This window comes from Hipposideros armiger, unplaced genomic scaffold, assembly GCF_001890085.2.
Source record: "Hipposideros armiger isolate ML-2016 unplaced genomic scaffold, ASM189008v1 scaffold_2, whole genome shotgun sequence".
Taxonomy (NCBI): Eukaryota; Metazoa; Chordata; class Mammalia; order Chiroptera; family Hipposideridae; genus Hipposideros; species Hipposideros armiger.
The window spans coordinates 7,615,571-7,640,608 of record NW_017731352.1 but is presented as its reverse complement, the minus strand read 5'-3'; the positions used below and the strand labels follow the sequence as shown (position 1 = coordinate 7,640,608).

At 41.0% G+C, this 25,038-nt stretch overlaps 1 protein-coding gene across 3 annotated transcripts in view; it reads right to left on the bottom strand.

Annotated features, from left to right (window-relative positions):
- Positions 1-25,038, bottom strand: part of MEIS1 (Meis homeobox 1) — a 138,422-nt gene that overhangs the window by 43,647 nt on the left and 69,737 nt on the right. For all 3 annotated transcript variants that reach the window (XM_019635574.1, XM_019635590.1, XM_019635582.1), the window contains exon 8: positions 16,961-17,106. In XM_019635574.1, the coding sequence (XP_019491119.1) occupies positions 16,961-17,106 (146 nt within the window). The remainder of the gene's footprint in view (positions 1-16,960; positions 17,107-25,038) is intronic.

Below are 25,038 nucleotides of genomic sequence, written 5' to 3'. Positions count from 1 at the left end.
AATCCTGACCTCCAGATAGGGAGGGAGCTAGTAAATAAAGTCACCATGATAAGTGCTCTCTATCAGATGACCCTCAAGGTGCTATGGGTCTGGCAGCAGGGGTTGTTTCCTCTCTCCGGGGAGGACCAGGAATGGCTTTCCCAAGCAGTGACATTTGAGATAAGATGTGAAGGATACAGAAGAAAGTGTGAAGTGGAGAAGGGGTCATAGAGGTGATGCATTCCAGATAAGGGAACAGTATGTACCCTTGCACAGAGTACAGGACCGTTCAGCACCTATGGGGAACATAAGCCTTTGGGCTTGGCTGTAGCCCAGTGTGGGAAGCATGTATGGAAAGGGCAAGAGAAGAGCTTGGGTTCTCAGTGGGCCAGTGTCAGGCTTTAAAGGGTCCTTTGAATGGCATGCCAAGGATACTGTGTTCTGAGGGCAACAGGGCGATGCCACAGAATTTTAAGTAGGGGAAAACTTGACTACGTTTTGTTTTAGAAAAATCACTCCAGTGGCAAAATCAAGGACTGTTCTTAAGGGATCAATATTAGAGGCAGGGAGGCTGATTAGAGACATGCATAAGCAGGAAACAAGGCAATGGCAGTGGGGCAAGGTGGAAAGAGAGAATGGAGAAGTGTTTAATAAGAGAAGGGAGAAGTGATGGGGCTCAGGGAGTGAGCAACGATCTGCGAAGGGAGAAGGAGAGGGGACTTTTAGGAATGACTCCTAGGTTTCTGGTCAGGGCTTGGGTGATGCCATTAGCTGAGATGAAAATGGCAGGAAGGAGAGCCAGTTTGGGGGCTATGATGGGTTATGTTTGGGGACTCTTTGACTTTCTTATCCTTGTGTTTTCCTTCTTTTTTTAAAGAATATTAAATTGTTGGAACTGGAAGGGCCCCAAAGATCAGTTCAGCCCATCTCCACATTTGACAGACCTCCAGCCTGCTCCTCTGTCTCTTTCTCTAGGGTGTTGTTTTGTTTGGGGGTTTTTTGTTGTTGTTTTTTGCCAGACAGCCTTTAAAAATAGGCATTGCCCAAATTCTGTCCTCGGCATTCTCCTTTTCTCTTGCAGCACTCTCTGGGTCCATAACTCTATATACTAATACAGCTTTAGCTTCAGTGGAGGTAACGCCAAAGCCCTATGCTCTCACCCCAGCAATCCCATTTCTAACCAGTGGCTGTACAACTCACTCGGTGGCCCGTCAGCACGAGAACCACAACACGTCCCAACTTGAATTCCTCACCTTTCCCCGAAAACCAGGTCTTTCTTCTGGCTTGCCTTCCTCTGTGAAAGAAACTGCGGATACCACCGCTCCCTACCTGCCCAACACGAAACAGGGAAGTCACTTTTGATGCTCTTCTCTGCTAAATATCCACTCATGAGTGGTTACGAAAATGGCATCAAGAGTCAGACGGGCTTGAGTTCAAATCCTTCCCCTCCGTCTTACTGTGTTCCCTTAGGCAAGTTGTCGAATGTCTCTGAACCTTGGTTTTCTCATCACTAAAATGGGGAGACTCTCTCAGAGGGTCATTGTGGGAATTCAATGAGATAAAGCCAGAAAGTGCTTAGCAGTGGCCTACCAAGGTGAGGACGGGGTGGGAGCAGCCTGCCCCAGCAAGGAGGAGTATTTTATTCACTGACATTATTTAGAATTGCGTGTGCATGGTGATAATAATAAATAGCCTAATTTTTGTCATTCTATCATGACTTGTAAATTCTCTACACTCATTGCACTGAGGATGGACAGCTCCCAGGACCCACCTTGGCACACCACTGGCACTCAGCACAGTGTATGGCACACACGTGTCAGCTATGAATGCTTCTATTTATGAGGTGCCAGGACTACCTCCCAAATATCTTCTATCCATCCATTTCTTTACCCTCTCACAGACACAACCATCTTCCCTGAACTCTTGTAACTGTCTCCTACCTGTTCTCCTCACCCTAGTTCTTTCTACAAACTGTACCACCAATTAGATCTATGTCCTTTTCAAAGAGCTTAGAAAGCTCTGAGACATCTATGGCCCCTTGCACATAGTAGGCACTCAAAAAACATTTGAACTTACTTGGGGGGGAGGGGGGAAGAAAAACCTTTAGTGGCCTAATGTCTATTGTTATTCAAAGATAACGGTAGATGTGGCCTAAAGTTTAGCCATCATTTATGGTGGGGAAAAAATAACAAGGACGCTTCTGAAAGTCGGTTTTTCCTGCCGTGTGGTGGGATTAGGCCATCATATCATGGAAACCATTCCAGCCACCTCCACACAAACCAAACAATTTAAGGTATTCCTAGATAAGGGCCCTGCACGCATCCTGCTGCCAGCATAGTCTCCTCCTCCTGTCCTGCCCGCCCCCCCCACTCCTCCCAACACACACCCCTTGCTCTTGCTGCAATGCAGGATTCAGAGCCATAGAGGGCCCTAGGGACAGCATGGCACCCTTGCAGGGACCCCACAGCTCTGGGAGTTCCATAGAGCAGTAGCGGCCATTTCTGAATAAGTGTGGGAAAGGTCTGGCTCCTATGAGGTCATATGGACTTCGGCCTCGGTTCTCATCAAATCTTGTCAATTTGTACGCAAGACAGCTTCCAGGGCAAGAACAAACCGTAATTTTCAGTGTCAAGGTGTGGAAGTGGTGAGATCCAGCAGGTTGAAAATCAGGGCTCTGACTTTCTTTTTCCAGCCTCTATTTTATTGTACACTAAGATCTCTGATAGAGCTTAGGCCTTTTCCATCCCACTCCCTTCTGCAAAATGTTCCATCTGTTACATGGGGGTACAGTTATTAATCGCAGGATCATATGCAAGCCAACTCCTTAACAATTAATAACCTTTTAATATCAAATGGAATGCATGGTTATAGCTTGATTTTAAAAAATTCAACTACGCGCAATTTCATGCAGGTATGTTTGGCCTTTTTTCCTTGGAAATTCACCCCGCCATGTACTCAATCACTCTCTTGAACACTGAAGTGATGAATGTTGCTGAGTGCTCATGGTTTCTGGTCCAATACGAACACTTTCAGGGAGTAAGTCCAGGGCGCCTGTCGTCTTGATAATTGATGATGTTTTCACTTCAAGGTGTGGGCCTGAGACCCACAGGGCTCAATGGGGGAAGTAAATGAATTGACTTGACTACATCTCTTACCCACCGCTCCTGATACACATAAACTCATTACTGCCAAACGTACTTCAATATTGTCAAGAGGGGACGGCAATATATATTTTTTGACAACATGCACAGTGACGCCTTTATTTTTATTTTACATTAGCAAATTAAACACTTAGCTTATCATGACACTTCTTTGTGAAAAATATGGTCTTTGCTAAATTCACAATGAATTCTAAATGCCTGCACTGAAACAAAGACGAATCCACAATGCCATCGGATGTGTGCCTCTCTTCCTAATTTTGATTTCTAGGTCCCATGGCTTCCATCAGAGAAAGCACGCAGGGGCACACACATACTGTATTTCAAATGGAGATTTTATGTAAGCTTATTTTTATAGTGATTCTGAGAGTGGCTGCTCTGCTTTTTATCTATGCAAACTGGAAATAAAGTAGGCACCCTGCCAGCTCCCTGACAGCAGGCCAGGCCCGGGCTGCCATGGGTGACTCGCACAATGACATCTAAGGGGTCCAGAAAAGAACCCTGACTAATGGCTTTTGGATTCCTTATGACCTTTGATCCTCAATGACTTAGACCAAAATAAATGATCTAATTTCAAGAAACTGCATCCAGCATGTGAACTCTAATGAGTGAGAGAATTTACCTGCTAAGCAATGATTAATAGGTATGTGCTACTTAACAATAATTCCTTAGATCTTAGCCAAAACTCGAGAGAAAATACTTTTCAGATGCTCACTTTGGGAAACAAATTCATCTTGCAGGATGCTGTGAAATTTGAGAGTGCCCACGGCAGATAAAGTGCACAAGGCAGCGGAAATACAAAAGGATTTCCTGGAGCAGGCATCAAGTTGGTGGGTCGTACCAGGAACAAAAGCATTTCTCCTTCAAATGCATGTGTGGTTTCTGTAGTTGGGGATTCTTTACTTTCTTCCTGACAAAGGATATCAGATCTGGAGGACCAGAGGAGGAATTTGGGAGCCAGCACAACCACTGCACACACTGCCCTCAGTCCATAACAACTTCCATTACGGCACATTGTCACCAGAGCACTGAAGCTAGATGGGGGAGGAAGGAAAAGATTCTGTATCATTCAACCTTGAGAGCTACCTTTTCATCTCCCCTGAACACACGAGTGCACAGTCAACAAAGCCCCAAAGAAAAAGTCTGCACTTCTGCAGCGTCCTTGGTCTATCAGGAGCTTTCTGCGTATTTCAGAGACCTAGGGAGATCTCTCTGATATTCATTTAGGGCAGTACAACTACCCTGGATAATGCTACAATGGTGGATACCTGTCATACATTTGTCCAAACCCATACAGATTGGACAACAGCAAGTCTGAGCCCTAATGTATATGATTGACTTTGGGTGATAATGATGTGCCCGTGTAGGTTCATCAATTGTAAGGAATGTACCACTGTGGTGGGGGCACTGCTAATGGGGGAGGCTAAGAATATGTGGGGGAGGAGGTCTGTGGGAAATCTCTGTACCTTCTCCTCTGCTTTGCTGTGAACCTAAAGCTGCCCTCGCTAAATAATGTCTATCTTTGAAAAATTTTCATATTCAAAAGAAAGTTCTTGTGACTGAAAACGCATTGAAAAGCGGCAGAGGAAAAAACCACACTTTAGTCCAATGGACCTGATAAAAATAATGGGTTGTGTTTCAAAATCAGAGAAAAAGAATCAACGAATAAAAATCAAAGCTGGAGAAAAACAATCATCTTCCCACTTAAAATCTGTCCTCTTTCATGTGTTGCTTAGATCCTTGCCGTACAGAGTGAGGTCTGTGGGCCATGGTGTCAGCATCGCCTGGGAGCGTGTTCGAAATGCAGAGTCTCAGGCCCCGCCCCCCTAAACCAGAGTCTTCAGTTAAATAAAAAGATCCCCAGATAATCTGAACGCACACTAAAGTTTAAGAGGCACTGCTTTAAGAAGCAAAAGAATCTTAATTTCTATAGCAATTTCCATTGTTAGATGGTAGACTTCCATTACTTAAAGTTACTATATATAACCTCAGTTAAATCTCCGAACGTGCACATCGCCAAACCTCATGATACAGACTCAGAGAAATGCTGTGAATATTAATGCCACGTGAAAATTAAAATCTAGGAAATGTCTTCTATTTAGACCCTAAACAATCATTCCTCTTCCCTCCATCATATCAACCTAGCAATATTTCCAACGATTTGGCTTATCACAATATCACCTTTACATACTGATTTTCAAAACCCAGCAGCAGGCTGGATCACGTCTACTTTGTCACGAGTAAAGAAAGGAGTAGAGTAATTACTGTCTAAGTTTACTCAGCATAAGAAGGTAAATAGGTCACTTCAAACCAGCCCAACTCTCTCTGTGACAAAAGGCACCTTCTCTCCCAATTATGAGGATAATGACTTCAACCCTTCATTTTACTTTGGTTATGAAAACCAGCTTTGGTTCCTGGAGCCAGGATTCAAGTTCATTCTGCTTTGCTTCTCTTCTCATCTTCCTGTTTCCAGTAGTCACCAAACCAAGAACCCTGTGACCAAATTCACATCATTTCTCTTGGAGTTGATAATGGGAACAATGGAGGGGAAAATGAAAGTTCTATGATGCTACCAAAAGGCTAGCCTTCTCACTCCCTGAGGTTAATCCCGACCACTTAGAACACGAGAACAGCCCTAAAATTCCACATGCTGTGACAGTCAACCTATGTGACAAGCTATGCACGTTAGTTCAGATGTGAAATATAGCATCGGTAGCCCTGGAGATTAACTGAATCACAATGCCACATTTGAATGGCATTTTACAGATTTTTCCAAAGGCTCCGAGCAGCTACCCCTTAATTAAATCTAATTTGGTTTCCAACATAGAGTGTTACTGAGGATATTCACTTCATGAGACATGGAAGCTCAATATACATCATCTTCACCTTCCAACTACAGCCTTATGAAGATGTTTCTATGTGGGAACATTCAAAACTGATTTATGGCGCTATTGCAACAACTAAGCAACTAATCTTCCAGTATAAATGTAACACATAAGAACAACCTCACTGAAACATATAAATTCCACATATACTTAAAAAATATTATTGTCTGTAATTTAATATAGCAGAATGTTTCTAAGCCTATATAACCTTGCATGCAGAAGCAGTTTTTCAAGCATTAATACTTAAATGGGTCATAGACACCACATCTGTCATTCTGTCCTGAAGTCTATGAGGCAAAACCAAGGCTATGCTGGCCTATTGATTTTTCTAGCATTTGCTTTAATTTACTTAACCATTGAGAAATCCATCAGTACATAAAGGGCAACTGTCCATTACTGCCTCATTTGCAGACATTCCTTTCCCTCGTTTTTGGTAAATATTTCCCTTAAATTGCTATGTGTTTACAGTGTAAAAACGAATTAGGAAAGTGCTCACACCTGTTTCTGTTCAGTAACTGCTGCACTGAGGTATATGTAACGTGCTTAAAGATAGAATAAATATCTAGACATTATTACATCTGTGTGCAAAGGGTGGTAAATTAGATCCTAATTACATTAACAGGGATTCTGCCTCCCAGCTTAAATTTTACATGAGCACTCTGCAAAAATCCAAAAGCTCTGCTGTGGTTTCTTTATGAGCTGGTGATTACAGCTACTTCCTATGCGGTCACTAAATATTCTGTTTACAAATAAATGAAGAAGCTTTGAGCCAACTTGCCAGGGTAATAATCTATTTTTTTTCCTCCCCCTCCCTCTTCCCAGCAAACCCTCACCACATATGCATGGCAACAATCAGGAGCCCTGGTTTCATCTAATTACTCCATCACATAATTTCACAAATTGCCTTGTCACTGGGGAGCCTAGTGCAAAACACGCTCACAGTGGGATTCCAGGCAGCAGCTTTCATTTACTACTCATTCTTGTTAAATTAAACACGAAAACACCAGTTGTGTGAAAGAAGTCAAAAAGAATGCCCGCAAATGAGCCAGACAAGTATATCTCCTATTTACCATCTCACCAAATACGCTGTTGGCAACAGGCATCTTGAACAGAAGGATCCCCTTGGCTGGCCTGTTCTATTTCCATGAAGCTGCTCTCATAGGCCCTAATCAAGAGGCCAAGAGCAAACGGGCCTCTTCTCTAGAAAGTGAGCTTCGTCATCCATCAGCAGGAACCTTGGGCACCTAGGAAAACATTTGATATTCTCAAACCCCTCGATTTTTTACCCTGTCTGTTCTAGGAAACGCCTGGCCGTGATCCTCACATGAGACTGTGGATTTGTATTAGATGAATGATGCTAAGCCCTTTGAAGGCATAAACAGTATACCATACTTCCACTCTGGCTGGAGAGAAGGAACCAGATTCCACTAATCTTTAAAAGTTCTCCAACGGAAAGATCATCAATCAAGTTCATACAGTATTAGATGATTTCCTTTTAAGTAGTAATGCCTTGCATGTTTCTGAAACACATCAAGATAAATGCTCACCCATCTAACTACGGATGTGGATAGGAGAAAAAGAGTGTACGGTAGGTGACATTACTAGAGGGCGTGAACCTGAGGTTACACCCCTGGAAGCTGATATTTTTATATCAACAACTAAACACTGCCACTGGTAATTAAAGGTATTTCTTTGTAGCTCAGGAGCCAGCAGGGTCAGGTACCGTTTTTACATCACAAACCAGTCCTTTATGCGTGTAGATCTGCCAGTATTATCTGCACAGGGAGAAGAAGACATTAGCAGCAGCTGTCTCTCTGCTTTTACACTGAAAATTCTATTCATACAGACAGGTGGAGTAATTTAAAAGCCAATGTGGTGCAATTTCGATGTGACTAATGTCACTGCCTACTAAAACGCCACCATTACCACTGTTTATGGAAACATTACTAAAATTACATTTTATTCATAAGAATTTTAGGATTCTGGTTATTACTAGCTTTAAAATCATCAGACCTCAGTGTCATACCCCCAGAGCGGTGGCTTAATTCTCCAGGGTTTAGCAGCTTTCTGGGCTGAGAAGCGACAGTTGGATTGTAGTTTCAAGAGTAATCGGGGCTGCATAAGCAGTTTCCTCTGTCTCCATAAAGCAAATTAAAGACATAGCTCTTTGGTGTTCTGGACACGTGACAGGCAAAAAAAAAAAAATCTTCAAGGAGCTAAATTCTGTGTTAGAGGGTTTAGTTAGGATTTTCATGAGGAAAGACTCCTCAGCCCCAAACCACGGTAAACATTGTTAGAAACAGACAGGTAGAGATTTACATACTTCCATAAGGACAGAGGAACAGTCAGTGTTTAAATTCTGAAATTCTAACAATGCATAATTATTACAGTTGTGTGAAATATCAATAGCTGTAGCTATGGCTTTTTTACAGGCAGACACTTGCGGAGAAAGAATCTAGATATGAAAGGACCACCCTTGACCTTTAGTTGCCAATAACCATCAGATTGCATTATGAAGTTTTATGCCAAACCCTCTGGCTCACATTTTTATTTTAAAAATACTAATTAGCTAACTCATGGAATGAGATTATAATTACACTTTTGAACTCCCACAATGCGATTTGATTTGCTCTGTGTTTGAGAGGCAGCGTGGTGGAAAGCACACGGAGACTCAAGTCAGGAGATCCTGGTTCCAGCTCGGCCACTTCCTAGCTTTTGACCTTGAGAAAAATCATTAACTTCTGTAAGCCTCATTTTTGTCATCCCGCCTACCTTACAAGATTGTCTTAAGAATCGAGTGTAGGTGAAAAATATTAAGCTACAAAGCACCACAGGGGTATATATTATAATTTTATTTAGCCTTTTGATCAATTTTTCTCTTCAGCTGTTAACAGGACACAATGATCCAAAGTCAAAATAGCCAAGCAATTCATAGTTCATTTTTTAAAAACATGATAAAAGCAACATTATGTAGGCAGGGGATAATTTCATTTATTTTTAAAAATGAAAGCAAGTCATTTGTGTGGAGTTTCTCCCCCGAGAAGTTTGGGAGCTGACTTTTCCTTAAATAATAGAGAGAAATTATTCCTAAACTTCTAAAAACTGCAATAGAAAGAATGTCTAGTCATTGATCTTTCTTAGGGTGAGCGTTCCTGTAAACAAATGCTACCTTCTGGCCTCCAGACAGCCCAAGAACTTCCTAGGACACTGAAATCTCCGAGGTCACTCGTGTCATGGGCTTTGCAGGGATGCTAACAACAAAATTAATGTGAAAACCGATCAAAACCGACCACAGAACTTTAAGAATTGAAAAGCAAAGACATCTAAAAGGTGTCATATATTGTCCCATTTGTGTGTGTGTGTGTGTGTGTGTGTGTGTGTGTGTGAAGAGATGATACCAAGAGGACATTCAAATAAATACAAGTAGTTATTTAAGTCACACCAAGGTCTCCACTTCGCAATATTTTGCATAATATATTTAAAAGCCAAGTAATTTGTATCTCTTTTAAATATCAACTAACTTAGGATGTCCCCATTTATAACATCAAGTTAGTTGAGATCTATCTTTTCTTTTTAGTGTTCAAAGATAGAGTAATACACCTTGTATAGGGACCCACACCGATGGGGCTATAATTTGCTGAGTGAAGGCATTTTGCAATGGCAAGAAAAAACAAGGCCTAGAAGGTCTTTGAAATGTTAGAACATTGCCTGGCATAACTCTTTCAGCTATTCCCTTACTCTCAGAGGCTCTCCATTGGCCCACCTAGACAGGTGCCTTATCTCAGTGCCCGAGGGCTCTCTCCTGCTTTTCACACACTGAGGTGAGTATCAAGTCCACTGAGGCAAGCCAAATTTATCAGGCTCAGGTCTCTGCAAAGGAGGGACAAAGAGTATTAAAACACCAGCACCCTTGTCAGTAGCAGGCATGGTGCTGTGAATCCACATAATCACTACCATTACTGCCTTGGAGCCTTAACAAAATAGTTTTTGCTACCTCATGGTATTCAGTATGGCACAGATAAGCTTGGGCCATGACCAAGCGTTTTGGGACCCAAGCAACAGACCACTGCAGCGTGGTCCCCCCTCTTTGGTTACCCTCTGGTGTGGGTTTACATAAAGAGAAACAGAAAAACTGGAGCGCTACACGTAGCTATTTAGGGGATGAAAAGAAGCCAAGTGGATCCATTTTCCCCACGAGGATTGGGACAGATGGCAGGGGTTCAGAGAGAGCTGTCCCATAGAAAAATGTCCACATACATAGGGACATATATGCACACACAGGAGACTGAGATGTAATGGGGATGTTTTCAGTTAAGTCAAACAAAGTATCCTAAATTCCATGACATATAGACTTACTTCTACTGGCAAAACAACCAACCAAACCAAACCCAAACCAAAACTCTGGAATCCTTTCTAAAACAAAACCATCTGATTCTCTCTCTGTCAAACCTTCATACTAGTACCTTCACTAGGAATCTTAAAGATTAAGAAAGCAAAAAAGCCAAGCTTAGCGTATATAAAATTCCTAAGGGTTGGACTGAGTTAGCTTCAGAAATACACTCACACATATCTACGTGAGGCTCCAGTTTTAATCTGAAAGATAAATTGAGGAGGAGCGGTTGCATATTCATTGACAGAGTTTGATATTTTATCTTCAAAAATACATCATCACTAAGAGGAATCAGAGGAAGACATGATATTGATAGATGCTTTGAAGTATAAATGGCTGGCTAGTGTTCAAAGAGTTATGTGTATCAGCAACCAGCAACTTAATAAATTGTGCTTATATGGGCACTTTTGTTTTGAACCTAATCCTTTATTTAATTAGCCCGATGAAGAGTAGTATATCAGAAAACCAAACCATAGTGTATTTTTAAGTTAGCTTTGGAAACGGAAGGAAAAATTTTAGAACAATCTGACAAATTGCCATCCAGACGCCACACAAGTCCCTTACAGAAGACACCAGTCCTCAGTGACATGAACAAACCATTTGACCGAGCACGAAAGTCTCAATCACACCCCGAAAATAACATAGAGCCCCAGTCAGAGCTCATTTGCTTGTGAGTTCTATGGACCCGGATCAATGGGCAATTTTAAAGTTGGACATTTGTTTTTACTTTCGATTGTTTTCTTTTCCCCCATGCCTCCTCATCAAGCGACTGTAATTACCCCAGGTCAGAGGTGCATAACTGTGATGGGGAAGAAAGGCTGGGGCAAGGGGAAGGAGGTGTGTGGGAGGCTGGCAGCCCGCGCTGCCAGGTCACTAATGGCCTCTGGGGCAACAACTTGGAGAACAGGCTGATGCTTCGCCTTTGATCTTCTAATTCACAATGATCATTAGTATTAACTCCGATTCTTCTGGGTGAAGAATTCCAGCTGTAGCCTTTTCAGTTCACCTGACCTAAGAAAATTCATCACCCATCCCATTAGGATTTCAATAACCAGCAAAGAAAAAGAAAAAGGCAGTTGCCCCAGAATCTAGAAACCACCGCTTCATTATTAAACCAGAGTTTAGATGACGTATATCACAGAAGAATTAGGGCATCCCAATATTACCCCTAAGTAATTAAATAATCTATTTCATTTTCCTCCTGAGACAGATGATTCCCAACTGGGTAAAAAAATCGTCAGGGTTCCTATCTAATCAAAGTTGAAATATGCTATCTCCTAAGGAGCTGAGATCCTTTAAAATTAAAATAGAGGGATTTGTCATCCAAGCCTGGGTTAGTTTCGGCAAAGCCTAGCTTGGACCCATCATCATTACTGAGCCTGTGAAGGTGAATGGCAACTGCACGTACAGGAAAAGAGTAATAACTAGAAAGATATTCTTCTTACAGATTTAAGAGAGTTCATTTTTGATATGGTACATGGAGATCTGGAAGAAAAAAAAATCTTCCCACTCCTTCATACGAGTTGTCAAGTCTCTTAATTTAATAATATATCTGCAGATAACGCGTAGTGAAGAAGGAATCAAAGTTAGCTGCTATCTCCACCAACCACCCTCCTTGGCTCAGGCACATGACCATGAAGATAGGCTGGGACTACTTTGAAGGAGAGGCTGCCTTTCTCAAATACTTTGAACTACCCTGATTCACACTGCAGGCAAGAGTTCAAGCACATAGTCTTCCTGTCCCACTCACTTCTTAGGACTGATGGTAGCTGAAGAAGGATGATAGCCAGTAAGGCACAATAAGAAGGTACACTGTGAAAACTGGCAAAGCATAGAGGTGAGGGATAGAAAGAAATAGAAATGGGAGAAGAGCACATCCCATCTACTACCTGCCTACGTGCCTGCCTATAGGTCTTCTATCTGCCTTTTGACCTTTGATCAACAGAACGGGTTATCTGGGTACCAATTAGAAGTACTTCTTCATTGCAACAATAATTCATAATATTTGGAGGGCAACCCATCCAAAATTGCAAGCAGAGAGATATGACACTCAGATGTCTCCAACAGATCTTATTACCAAAAGCAAAACCAATGAAACAACATCTGTCTCTTCTAGGGCATTCAATTCCCAAGTCAATTCCATTTACTCCATCCTTAGAGTGGCGGACCCGCAGGGCACTTTTCATCTAATAGTGTTTCTATGGTAACGCCATTCTCAACCTGGAAGATTCTACAACCCTTCACTTTGGCTTCATCCACATTGAAAGAAAAGTCTTATAAATCAGAAATCGAGGCATAAACTTGACCACCGACAAATACATACATATATTTTTTTTCCAGGCTAGAAGTTCACAAAAAGAAATAAAACAAAACAAAACAAAACAAAATAGTAAAACATGTATATCTGACTTCAGAAACCAAGTTTGTCTCTTTAGTACCAAATGGGATCCTCAAAATCAGTGAAAGGAAAGGGAATCCGAGACAACGTGCATGGAAATCAGTTCACCCTCAGGATCGCCTCCCCTACTGCTCAGTGCCAAATGTGTCACCCCTTGAATGCTTTCTTCACCTGAATCTGCAGGGATGCATTTTAACAACCTCCACTCTTCTAACTTTCTGGATTCCTGGGACACACAGCAGCTCCATGCAGGAAAATGTGTCACTGCATATTTTAAATAAGAACCGTATTAACCGCTTTTCTATGTAGATTATATTTAAAACTGCAATATGTTAGGGTAGGAAAACAAAAAGACCCGTGGTTTTTACCTTAAACATTATATTTATCCCTCTACTCACTTTCACTGGGGCTCACATCTTTGTAAAACTATGTAGCAAAATAACTGGTAATATGCAAAACACATCCAGCTTTTAAACATTATGACACAGTAGGTTATATTTACAGTTAGACTAATGCCCTTAAAAAGGAAAAAAAAAAAACCCTGATGTGGCACAGGCCCCTGAACTGATTGTCACCGTATAGTGACTCACATGCCAATATTAAGTACTTTTTAATTGTTTGCAGTAATTTGTCTTCAACCAAAATGCAAGCATTTCGATTAATAAATGCTTTTATTTTCTGTCTAATTCTCTCTTGTTATCTGTCAGTCATTCTTTTCAATTCCAGGGAATTGTTTCTTTTAAAAAAAAAACCTTCTCGAGCTATCAAAACTGGCAAATGTTCAACTAAGTAGTCTAAACTGGAAATTTACATCACTGAAATTTCCTTTTACCCCATATCACCAAAGTTTAAAATCTGTTTCCTTTTTCTTTTATTGTTTTCATTATACACAAGTATGTCCAGTTTAGCTTGCTAGAGACTGTGAGTCCAAGAATAAAGCTTTAGTTCTCTCTTTGGAGTAGTAAAATGTGCTACTGATTAAATCTACCTGTGGATTACTATGGAACGGCACATTTTTCTTATGCAGCTGGGGTGCAAATCCAGAAAGGGTTTTTATTCGGGGCCTATTCTACTCCTCTAACACACAAATGCTTGAAAGCCCTTTCAAAGGCAGATTTTTTTTTTAACTGAATAAACCCAATGAAAAGATTGACCCATTTATTTGAAAAAGAAAAAAATAGCAATTTGCTTTTAAAGAGGTGTGTGAGGTTTTATAATATGTCTTTGGCATTTAATAGATTAGTTTTTACAATTTGCTAATAAATTGTTATTGCTATTGTTTTTAATTAGCCAGTGTTTCAATTGCTCTTTTATATCTAGTGAGATTTCAAGATGAATTTTCTAAGTAACTTGCACTAATCGTATAGCAAGCATATGCTATATTTAAAATTTGTACAAAGTCTTCCAAATTAATTGTGCATCCCCGGAGACCTCTCAGAACTTTAAATAAAGTTGCTAAAGGATTCGTACTGAGATGTCTCTAGTTTCTTACATTTGGACAAATCACAGCAAAACTCTTTAAACTCCATAGGTTTTTCCATAGAATTTATTCTATATAATCAGCTCCTGGCTATAAATATTGCCTAAGCAGTCTGTACAATCCTTCAAGAAGTGGAGCAAGATAAGGAGAAAGGTGTTCCTTGTAACTGGAGGTCTATTTGCTCTTGCAATTAGCGAAAAGGGAAGAGAATCTTTCTCGTTGGGAAAAGGAAAGAGGGAGAAAATTTAAATATGTCTTCTAACTTTGCTTTTTAGATGATATTATGAGAGCGGTTTTTTTTTTAGAGACCGTTATAATTACCAATATTTTTGTATGAGCAGATGGCAGTGGAATGGGGCAGGAGAGTATGGAACTATCCAACAAACCACGAGACAACTTCTGTGGGCATTCAGAGAACACCAGAGAGGCATGGACAAATGAGTTTCCCCTTCCAGGGTAGAGATACAGGCCAGCACAGACCCCAAAACTGAAGGAAATCAGACAAGCTCAAGAATACTTTCTATTACCATCATCCCAAGAACACAGACCACAAAAAGCCTTACAATGAAGGTAAAATTGTGCTGGCTGCTAAAAAAAGATTTTTTGTTTTTTAAAGAAGCTCATACAGCTGTCTGCAAGGATCTTCACAAGGGGATAACCTAGAAAATTAGGAAACTGGTGGATGACTAAAAGAACTTGCTTCTCTCTCTCTCTCCTGATTCTGTCTGAACCAATATTTGACTATATTTTATTCAGAGGCACCTCAGCTTCAAGTAAAGCCAGAGCTCCTCTGCAGATGCAATGGAGGTTGACAAAATCTATTCATTTCTTCTGTTAGTATAGGAAACAGACCTAGTGTGGTGATTCCTTCAGGGTCCAGAGCTGATTTTGCCCCCTCCCTGCACTCATTCTTCAGATAAGATTCGCTGGTTAGCTCTGGTGATGAAATCACATGGTTGCATCAGCACCATTGACCAGTTGTCACTTCTGATCTCTTGCTGATTTCAAATGCCACACCATGTATTTTTCATGCCTCCTCTCTAGCTCCTAGTCCTTCCTCTCCCTTTCAGTGGTGCTAGATGATCCCCAGTGGCAAACTTGCAATGAGGGAGATCTCAAACTAACCGCATATATGCAACAAGTGTCAGGTAAGTAATGGCACCTGAATCGGGTTTTAGGTAAACCTAACATGATGTTAAAATCAGCAAAACAATCTCAATCTTCAGCTAACTACCAGCATTAACCAACCCCTAAAGCTGATTCCAAAACGGACAGCATCATCTAGTTATTGTTCGGAATCAGCACAAGAAGAAGAGATAGATAGGAACATTTTTATTATTTTTTTAAGCTGCTCCTGCTGCTCTCAGTTTTAATTTTATTCACAGATGCTGGAAAATCTGGATCAATGCATACTCTCGAGTGTTACTGGAGGCACAGCCTCTATCCAGAGGAGCAGAACCAGCATGGCTTTCAACAACCCCTGTTTGTCTCTCTGTATCAGAACGAGTCACTGAGGACCACGGCCTTGGAAGTGGGTAAGGATATAAGGGTCAACAGGTCTGAACACATTTGTGACAATGTACAATTAACTTTGATAAATTAACTTTGAAAAATGAATGACTTTATGAAAAGCAAACTATGCTAAAAATAGTACCATAAAAAGTTTGCTCCTGACATTTTTTTTTTAAAGCCACGATTTTTAACATTTGTTCCTCTTAGGCTAGGCTAGGGTACAACCTGTCTAAATTCATCCTTTGTCCCTCGTAGGGAAAGTCCTCCCCTGGTCAACAATTTTGCTGATTTTTAAAATATTATTTTACCCATAAATTTCCATTTTATCTTCTTCCTTAGATATCATGAAATCGGTATGCGCTTACAAAAATATCCACCACAATATTTTGATTATAAATATTTTGAACATGAAATTCATTCAGAACAATAACCAAACCAAACAAACCCCTCGGTGGCATAAAGCCCCAACTCTCTAGTTTCTCACATCTCCCGGAGAATTCCTGCAGTGAAAACAGCAATCCTCACACAGACAATATAAACTGTTACTCTGCTTGAAAAGTCACAAGGGACTACACAGGAAGAGCTGACTCTATATTGCTGTTTTCCTTTACAGTTCTAAATACAGGGGCAACTTTCACTGTGCAGCTCTGACTCACATGAAGGTTTTGTAATGGCAGCCAGTGCATTCAGACCACTTAAAAGCAAGTTATGTGAGCATCCTGCTATTGCAGCAAGATTTAAACTGTCCGCGGACCATTCGTTGTAAAGGTCCACCAACGCATTAGAAGAAATTAAGTCCTTCTCTCTGGGGCTTATCTTCCTTTCTTCTTAGGGGGAGCTGGTTCTAAGCACTTAAGAGGCACACTGAGAAAAGCAACATCATTAACATACATACTTAAAATCACAAGTGCACAGGAACTCCTACACCTTAGAACTTACGCAAGTTTTAACAACATTGCAATAGCGAACTTCAAATCAAACTCTGCATTGCGGGGTACGTATCTAGGAAACAAGTGCTAAGACTTTTGTAAAAACTGTGGGAACACAGTGATTTATGAAATATTCCAGGTCCAGAGGGAATCACCTTTTCCCCATTTTTTTTCTATCAACACTGTTTGTCCATATTTAGTTTACATATGTCATTTAGAATCCACTTACTGTTAGATGCTGGAACAGCCACGCCCTCATGATATTTGTGGCTACTTTGGGAAAGATGCCACGCTTTTTGTGACGCTTTTTGTCCTTATCTGGATCATCATCGTCACCTGTGCTGGGGGAAGCTACACTGTTGTCCAAGCCATCACCTGCAAACATAGTGAATCAAATTTTGACTGATGCTACCTTGACATGCTTTATTCAAATAGAATGCCTTTGGATACAAACAAAACCAAAAGAGCAATATAAATGGTTAATAGTTTATTTGGTACTTTTCAAAAAATTTTTTTCAAGACCAAGAGACAGAACAAGGCCTAGGCTCAAAAGTAGTCAGGTCTAAGGAACGTCTTCCAAAGAACAGTACGAAAAGTCAAAGGGAATAGAAGGAAATATCTAATCTCTTTAGTAGCTTTGTTGCCATTATAATTATTCTGTCGGGTAGCTGAGACATGCTAAATGTAACTCTTTTTTGGGGAGTTAAATATGGTGGCAGTCATTAGCTGTCCCTGGTTGGGTATTCAATCCCACATATAGTCATTGATGTCAACTTGTGAGAAGATGCATTTAAGATATCAACTATTTCCACAAGTGATCTATCTTAAGACTAAATTAGGCCACAGAAATGTAGGTAATCCATCATATAAGCAGTGTGACATAGGAATGCTTCAAATAGAATATAATTTTTCTTACCATAGAAAGAGAGCATCAAGTTTAATAAGGGGAAAACTCCCCAAACTGTTTTTTAATTAGAAAACAATTACTATTTAAATCAAATAAAGTGATGTTAAACTGTTATTTGCAATTGTATTACCCTAGTAATCCAGGCAGTTTCTAAACTTTCTTCCAGATTTAAATTTTTCTCACTGTAAAGTCACTGGCTTACACGTTCCTATATATTGGATCCTACTTTTCCATTGATTTTTGTTAGGACATTTAAGTTGTTTCTTCTAGAAAATATTCTGGCTCTGTGACACAATCAAATTTAAAATGTAATATTCCTTGTACAATGCCATATTTAAATAAGATGAAAAAAAAAACTTCAGCCCATGGGAACACTGTCCAAAATCAGTCATAAGGTACAAATGGAAAGTGAGCACTTTGTATTTTAGCACAAAAGTCAAAGGGAAGACAACAGTGGACTCAACGAAAAAGTAGCTTAACTTCTGTCAAACACGCTTCTCTACCTGGAGCCCAGCTCTCCGTGGAAGCTACTGGCTGTTCGAAAGGGACAGGGTGATGTGGGTCCAGAAAGAAGAGCTATAGCAGTAAGGCTTAGCAATGAGGTAACAAATGTCCCCAAGAGCACATTTACTGGGCTACGTAAGTCAATGGAGTGCTGCCTAAACGGCCCAAAGAATCAGGTACTTTGGTAAGAAACGTTTCCCGATGACTGTATAATGAAACGAGCCTCAGATTCATTCGAGTCGCTTCTTGAATTTCTGTATTCCTTATTTCTGTGGACGTAAATATCCTACATATGAAAAGGATTCTCTATTTTGCTTTCAGCCATTCCAGTCTAATCTATAGCACTTACATTGCCATTACTCAATTGTTCTTAACAGCTCCCTCAGGAGACCCCCTCACCGCCCCCCAGAAAAGAAAATTGCCCCCAAATTGATTTGACTTGTACTGAGTTAGAGTTTTAAAACTTTGCTGGGTGAAAAACACACTAATTTAAACATTTCTGCTGTGACTACAGCATAGGCCACACACACACAAAATGTGGGAGGAATTTTCTGAGTTTAATGTTTATTCATGTAAAATCCATAATTTTATTGTCCTTAAAATCCATATATATATTTTTTAAGTCCCACAGAATCATAGCTGTGTTCTCAGCAGAAAAGATCATAAAACCCACGGTTCCAAAACCCTCCGTGTATCAATGAAGAAAGTGCTTGTGTTCCCGTTGGGTGACTTGCCCAAGGTCACCCAGCCTGGAATGTAGCTGATGGGTCTGAGCTGGACCAGACACCCACATTCCTAAATCAGTGTTCTTTCCACCCCCCCCCCACACACACACACACAGAACTCTTTATTTGCATAACCAAGTGCTTTATAAGGAGTCCTCTTGGATTCGCCTAACAAATTCTTTAAAAGTCCAGTATTTAAAGAGGCTTTTTATTCGGAGAAGCAATTCACCATATAAAATAACAATTCATTAAAGAAACATGAGCAAAGAAAACAACTCAACAGCATTTAAAATTTCAATGGGCTAATCCACTTGCAATATGCAAAAGGTAACCAAGGAAAGAACATATTCCTTGATCATTGATTAAAAATGAAAAGCTTATAACCTAATGACATAGTTTTTCACCACCTCTCCATGATTGTTTTCCACCTTAAAAAAAAAAATAAATAACCTTTCTATCCATCTCAAAACCCCTTCAGATTAATTTAGCAGGCAATGCCTCGTGCCTGCCTAGAAGAGAATTCATTGATAATTTATGGAAATATCTACTATAATCCGGCAGAGATGACTTTTTTCCAGCTTTGTGCATCAATAGATAATCAAGGCCTTCAAGCAGCCTTAGCTTCCCATTACCTCAGGCAAAAGAATTCCTGAAAGCGTGCCTTGAGGGCACCTGAATTATATACTCCATTAGGAGAGGAAGGCTTTCTGCATTCCATGTGTAACACTCACCAGAACCTTTCCTGTTTATTTCTGCTGTATGAAAGCAGAAGCATTAGGAACAGAATTTTTTAAGTGAAGACTTATGTAGATACAATGGAGAAACCTTTCAAGCAGGAGCCAGATCACCCCCTTCAGTCCCTGGCAGTGACCTCTCCCGAATAAAAGGTTTCTATTACATCATTAGCTCAAGCCAAAAACAGCCTTGGCTTAATGCACAGTTTGTTCTTCCTACTGTTTTTAGGCAAATACAGCTACTTTACTCCCATCTGGGAGGGAAATTACACTGCTGGGTTGTAATCTAAGACAAGATTTTCATTGGAAGCAAATGCTTTCAATCCAGTGTAAATACTGGTGCATGTTCAGAAAGGCCTAAAACAATAAACCCTGCTCCTTCTCGACACAAGTTAGGGAAATGGAGAAGATGGGGAAGGAGAAGAGCATAATAAAACAGACTATTCTGAAAGCAAACACTTTCATAGATTTTAATAAATTGTTTAACCTCTTCCACTTTCTAAAATTGAAAATTGATCTCGCAATGTCTCCACCTCAGAGGAAAGTCTAAATGGTCAATTGTACCTCTAGCATTTCCATTCACTCTGCAATTTGATACAGTCACCTCCATGCGGTCTCTGGAGGGTTTATTTCCTTTTTTTATTTTTAAGATCACTAAACAAACTTGGAGAACCGCCGGCCGACCACACGGCAGCAGGCAGCAGCCCTGAACCACATTTGTAAAATGTCAGCAGTGACTTCATTCCTGGAGCTGACTTCTCCTGCCGCCAAATGAAGGCAAACTGAAAAGGTGGAAATAATCATAAAAATGATGCTAGTCCATAAACAAGCTTACAGCCTCATTAGGATAGCAGTAGGCTCCAGTGGGTGATTTATGCTCGTTTTGCTGATGCTATGAGGAAATGCCATAGGGCGACTTTAGCCAATTGCTAATGGTTTCTGACAGCTTCTTAGCAACTAGTGCAAGCGACGTTGTGGCGTTTGCTAGTGACAGAAACCGAAAATGTCATATTATCTGCCCATGTGTCATGAAGTCCGTGTGGCAATTAACTAGCAGGCCAGTGACTGAGGGGCCAGAGGCTCCTGAAAATGGCCTTTGGCTATGCAGAGGCAGCCGCTGAGGCAGGCGCTGAGTGCAGCCTGGCTGCCCATATGCAACATTCTAATACAGAAATCCACTTCCTTGTGACTTCCAGGCTCTGATGAGACCGGGCCACTGAAATCCCTTTTTTCCCCCTCACTGAAGTGAAACTCAGGGCTCCTCTCTCCCTAGGCCCTGGCTCTGGCTGTTATCAGAAGACTCGAAAGCGATCTGCTTTGATATGATTATCCAAATGGCTCCTTAATTGGCAATACCTGGTTTCTGTGCTGTTTGGACGCTGGCTTCAAAGGTGCTGGCTGTTTTTCTGCTAGCCCACAAATGAGTCCAAAAGGATTGAAGATCACTGAAGCAGACTCACTGCCTGTCAGATTGCTGAGAGTGGAGGAACCCAGCACAGCAACAAGACACTCTTTTAAAAAAAAAAGAAAAAACACCAGGCTTCTAACAAGCAGGGGGAGAATCTTGGCCACACTTTTCAGTTTCCGAGCTATCAAAACCATGCACTATATGTCAAACTGTCAAACCTTTCAGCGTGGGCCATTTGCCCTTTCAAATAATATTTAAGAATTGTTTTTACAAAATTTTATAGGCCATGGTCTAGTGAAAGAGGCCAACTAACAAAGAAAGGAATTTGTACTACAATTCGTCTACGGACAATTTCTTGTGAGACCTGGGCCTGTCCCTGCGGAGCAAGGCAGGTGACCTGTGGCAGCTCCCAGGCTGTCAGTGAGCTCAGATTTCAAACACGCTCAACTCAAACATCCCGAATCGCCTATTTAAGCATGCCCCAGCATTTAGACTGTGCTATCTCGTGCCTTTCAAGGCAGGATAAAGCGGCATTTATCGTATTCAGGCCATTCAATGGGTCAGACTGACCGTGTCAGCAGGGGTTCCTCTCCGGCAGGTCAAAGCCCTTCTCCCATTTTTCTCTCCCTCCTAACTCCCTCTAACTTCCCCCCACCCCCCATCCCCAGGACTGCCATTCCCAAAACAACCTATTCCGAGTGAGGCAAAAACAAAACCCAGAAAGGCGCGCCTGAGATTTACATCACAACTGATTGGAACTTCCCATGTCAGTGGGCCAGCAGGTATAAATAAAATGAGGTGTCTGTCAGAGAGTTCTTTATGTCATAGAGGCAAAACTTCTAATTACGGATATGAACTTTCAACCGTAGGGGCAAATGAATGTGTAAGGTTGGGGACCCTCTTGTTTTGCTAGAAGCCGAACTGGAAGCCACCGCAGCTTCAAGGACATTTCACGCACAATTTTGTATTTAGACTATTTTTGGGCCATCTCTGTTCCTTAACCTTTACTTTTCTCCTCTTCAAGTGTTTAGAAATAGAGTGTCTGACCCAAAATGTACCTAGACTCAAAAATCAAGGCCACTTACACTCCTATCTTTTGACACTGAATAAATTCTATGGCGTCTTGAAAGTTGCCTAAAATGGTCAATTCAAAAGCACACTTATGACTGTGTAGCTCATGTTGTAAGGTGGCTACATTTTCATCCAATATTAAGGGTTTCATTTTTTTTTTTTTTATTCTCATCTCCTCTCTCACACAGTACATCTACATGAGAGAAGGTGGTACTTCACCCCTTCGGTAGTGTGTTGAACATCCCCCACCTTTCCAGGTGGTGCAAACATCCCATCGGTATGGAGAGGTCCAGGTTCCTTTATAGTGGAGCAATCTACGTATGCCAGGCTGTTAGAAAAATGTAAAAACTGCCCCAGACCCACTTCTCCTGATCATGGCTGTGTCTACTCAGCCAGAAGTCAGATGGAATGGGGTTTCTGTGTTGTTAAGAGGATCAAGGGTAAGAATTATAGAAAACCCTTTCTCAGGAACCAGCTAGAATGCTTCAGAGGTTTTAAGGAGGTGTTTTGTCTTCATTTAGCATGCACGATAGCTGCCAGAATAATTTTTCTAAAACACATACCTGACCATATAATCTGGTACTTAAAATCCTTCTGTGACTAACCTTTGCCTTCGGGATAAAGGTCGCACTTTTTAGCCTGGGATGGAAGGACTTTTATGATCTCTCTCCTGGGTGTGTTTCCAGCCTGTCTTCTGCTGAGTCCGCATGTGCACCAGCCCATGACACCCCACCCCAGTCCTGAGCCTACTTACGTTCTTTTTTTTTTTTTTAGATTTTATTGGGGAATCGGGGAAGGGGAGCAGACAAGTTGCTGTCCTTTTGTTCTTCCGTGTAGTTATGGAGGACGTCGCTTCACTGGCCCATGTTGGTATTATCATTGAGCTCTTCCTGGGTGAGGCAGATTGGTCGTCGGCCACTGGGAGGCCACCAACGGCTGCTCTTGGCAGCTCACACTGCCTGCTGGACGCTCACGTCAGCCACCAGCCACCCACGGTAGCCTATGGCAGCCCACTGCAGCTTCACTGCAGTCTATGCCGGCGACTCACGGCAGCCCAGCTCCAGGTCGAGCTGTTGTTCACCATCTTAGCTGTAGAGGGCGCAGAGTCACTGGCCCTCATGTGGGATCTGAACGGGGGCCCTGCTTCTCAGAGCTGGCGTCCCAAGCCAACTCCCAACCAATGTGCCACTCAGCCAGCCCTACTTAACGTTCTTAAGATCTCACCACGCATACAGCTTTCTCACACCTCTTCGCATTTCCCTATGCTAGAGTCCTTTTCCCTATAGTATTCTTCCTGGCAAACTCCTTGGTGATCTTTTAGGTTCAGCTCAATACCACATCCCATAAGAAGCATTTGTTGGACTCCAGCTGTTTAGTAATCCCCCTCCCCAATCCTGAGTGGTTCTTCTGACATTCCTCCATCCAGCACATATCATATCCTACTTAGGACTGTTGGTTTCGGCATATGTCCTCTCAACTTGATTATAGCATATGTGAAAGTAGAGACCAGGTCATACTCCTCTCTAAGATTCTCTAACCCTAGGGTGACCCCAGCATACAGGGTACAAACCTGTCAATTGCCTATTAAATGAATGAATGAATGCATTTACTTTCCACTGTATGGATAAAACCATAGTTTCAGTTTCCAGCTGTTACTTTTTTTTTTTTTGATACGTACCTAATTTAAACTCTTGAAGAATATTCACTCGTGAAATTCAATAGACCATAAGGAAACATAAACAAAATGCGCTCTCCAAAGCTGGGAAATTTCCTTGGAATCTGTAAGTTTATCTCGGCCAAAAGGTGGACTAAGAATTCAGATATCAGAGTTCCTTATGATGTGTGCCATAGCCCTTCAGAAATACACCCCTATGTCCTGAAATTATAACTTAAAACTATTTACCTGACTAAAATTTCTGTCTATGCATTTTCCTGAGTTTAACTTTAAAAGATAAAGCAAAAGTTATTTGTTTCCTTACGTATTTTTCCCAAAGAATCAATTATATTACCTACCCCCTCACCCCCCTACCCCCAACCTGCCTTTACACATCTTCAGTTTTACTCTCGCGAAGAAACTCAACTGTCTCTAAGGAGACAATGTGACCTGGAACTCAGATTCCAGACTCACACTTTATAGATATGGTGCTAAATACAAAACTCTAGAACGCTGGCATCCCCTGGTTTTGCCAAGTCATTGTATCAGTCTTTTCCACAGCATTTCAGCAATAGGTTATCTGAGGACCTCAGTATCTGATGCTATGGTACAGATTGACATGTCATAGTATCCTAGGAGATATTAGAAAGGATTTTGTAAGATAAATGAAAACTATACAACTCCCAAGTCTTATTACATATGTTCAAGAGCAACACAGTAGATTTCATATAGCTCCAAGTCTGCAGCTAATATACAAATATGTAATAGTCTAAATCCAATGGTTAACTTCTAAGTTTAACTTTAATTAGGATTCTGTTAGTCAGCCTCCCTTTTTGTAGCTTTTCTCATCTTTAGGTGGTTAAGATTTCCTTGTTTTGTTTTGTTTTTAATTTTTTTATTGTTAGTTTAGATTTCCTTGTTCTTAATTCAAAGCGCTTCTCAGTTGATTAAAACAAAGGAGAGGACATTCTCATATTACCACCCTTGGCTTTCCTGAAAATTTTGAGGCGATTCCTTTGGCGTTAGATGTTGGCACCTGCCATGACAGTGCTATGTTGTAGAAGGGGCTTTAACAAATGCCCAGTGCTACAAGCATACCAATGGCATTGACTGAAAATACGGAAGTAAGAAGAGTGGGGGTGATTAAGAATACGCTGACTTTTCAATAAAAATATCATTAGTACTTAATAAAAAGAAGTATCTAGACATACTTCCTAAGGTTGGCTTCACAGAGATTTGTCAAGAGGCTTTTCCTTTCTAGTTGAATTTAGGTTTGTTAACGGGTGACAGATATTTGTTAATAG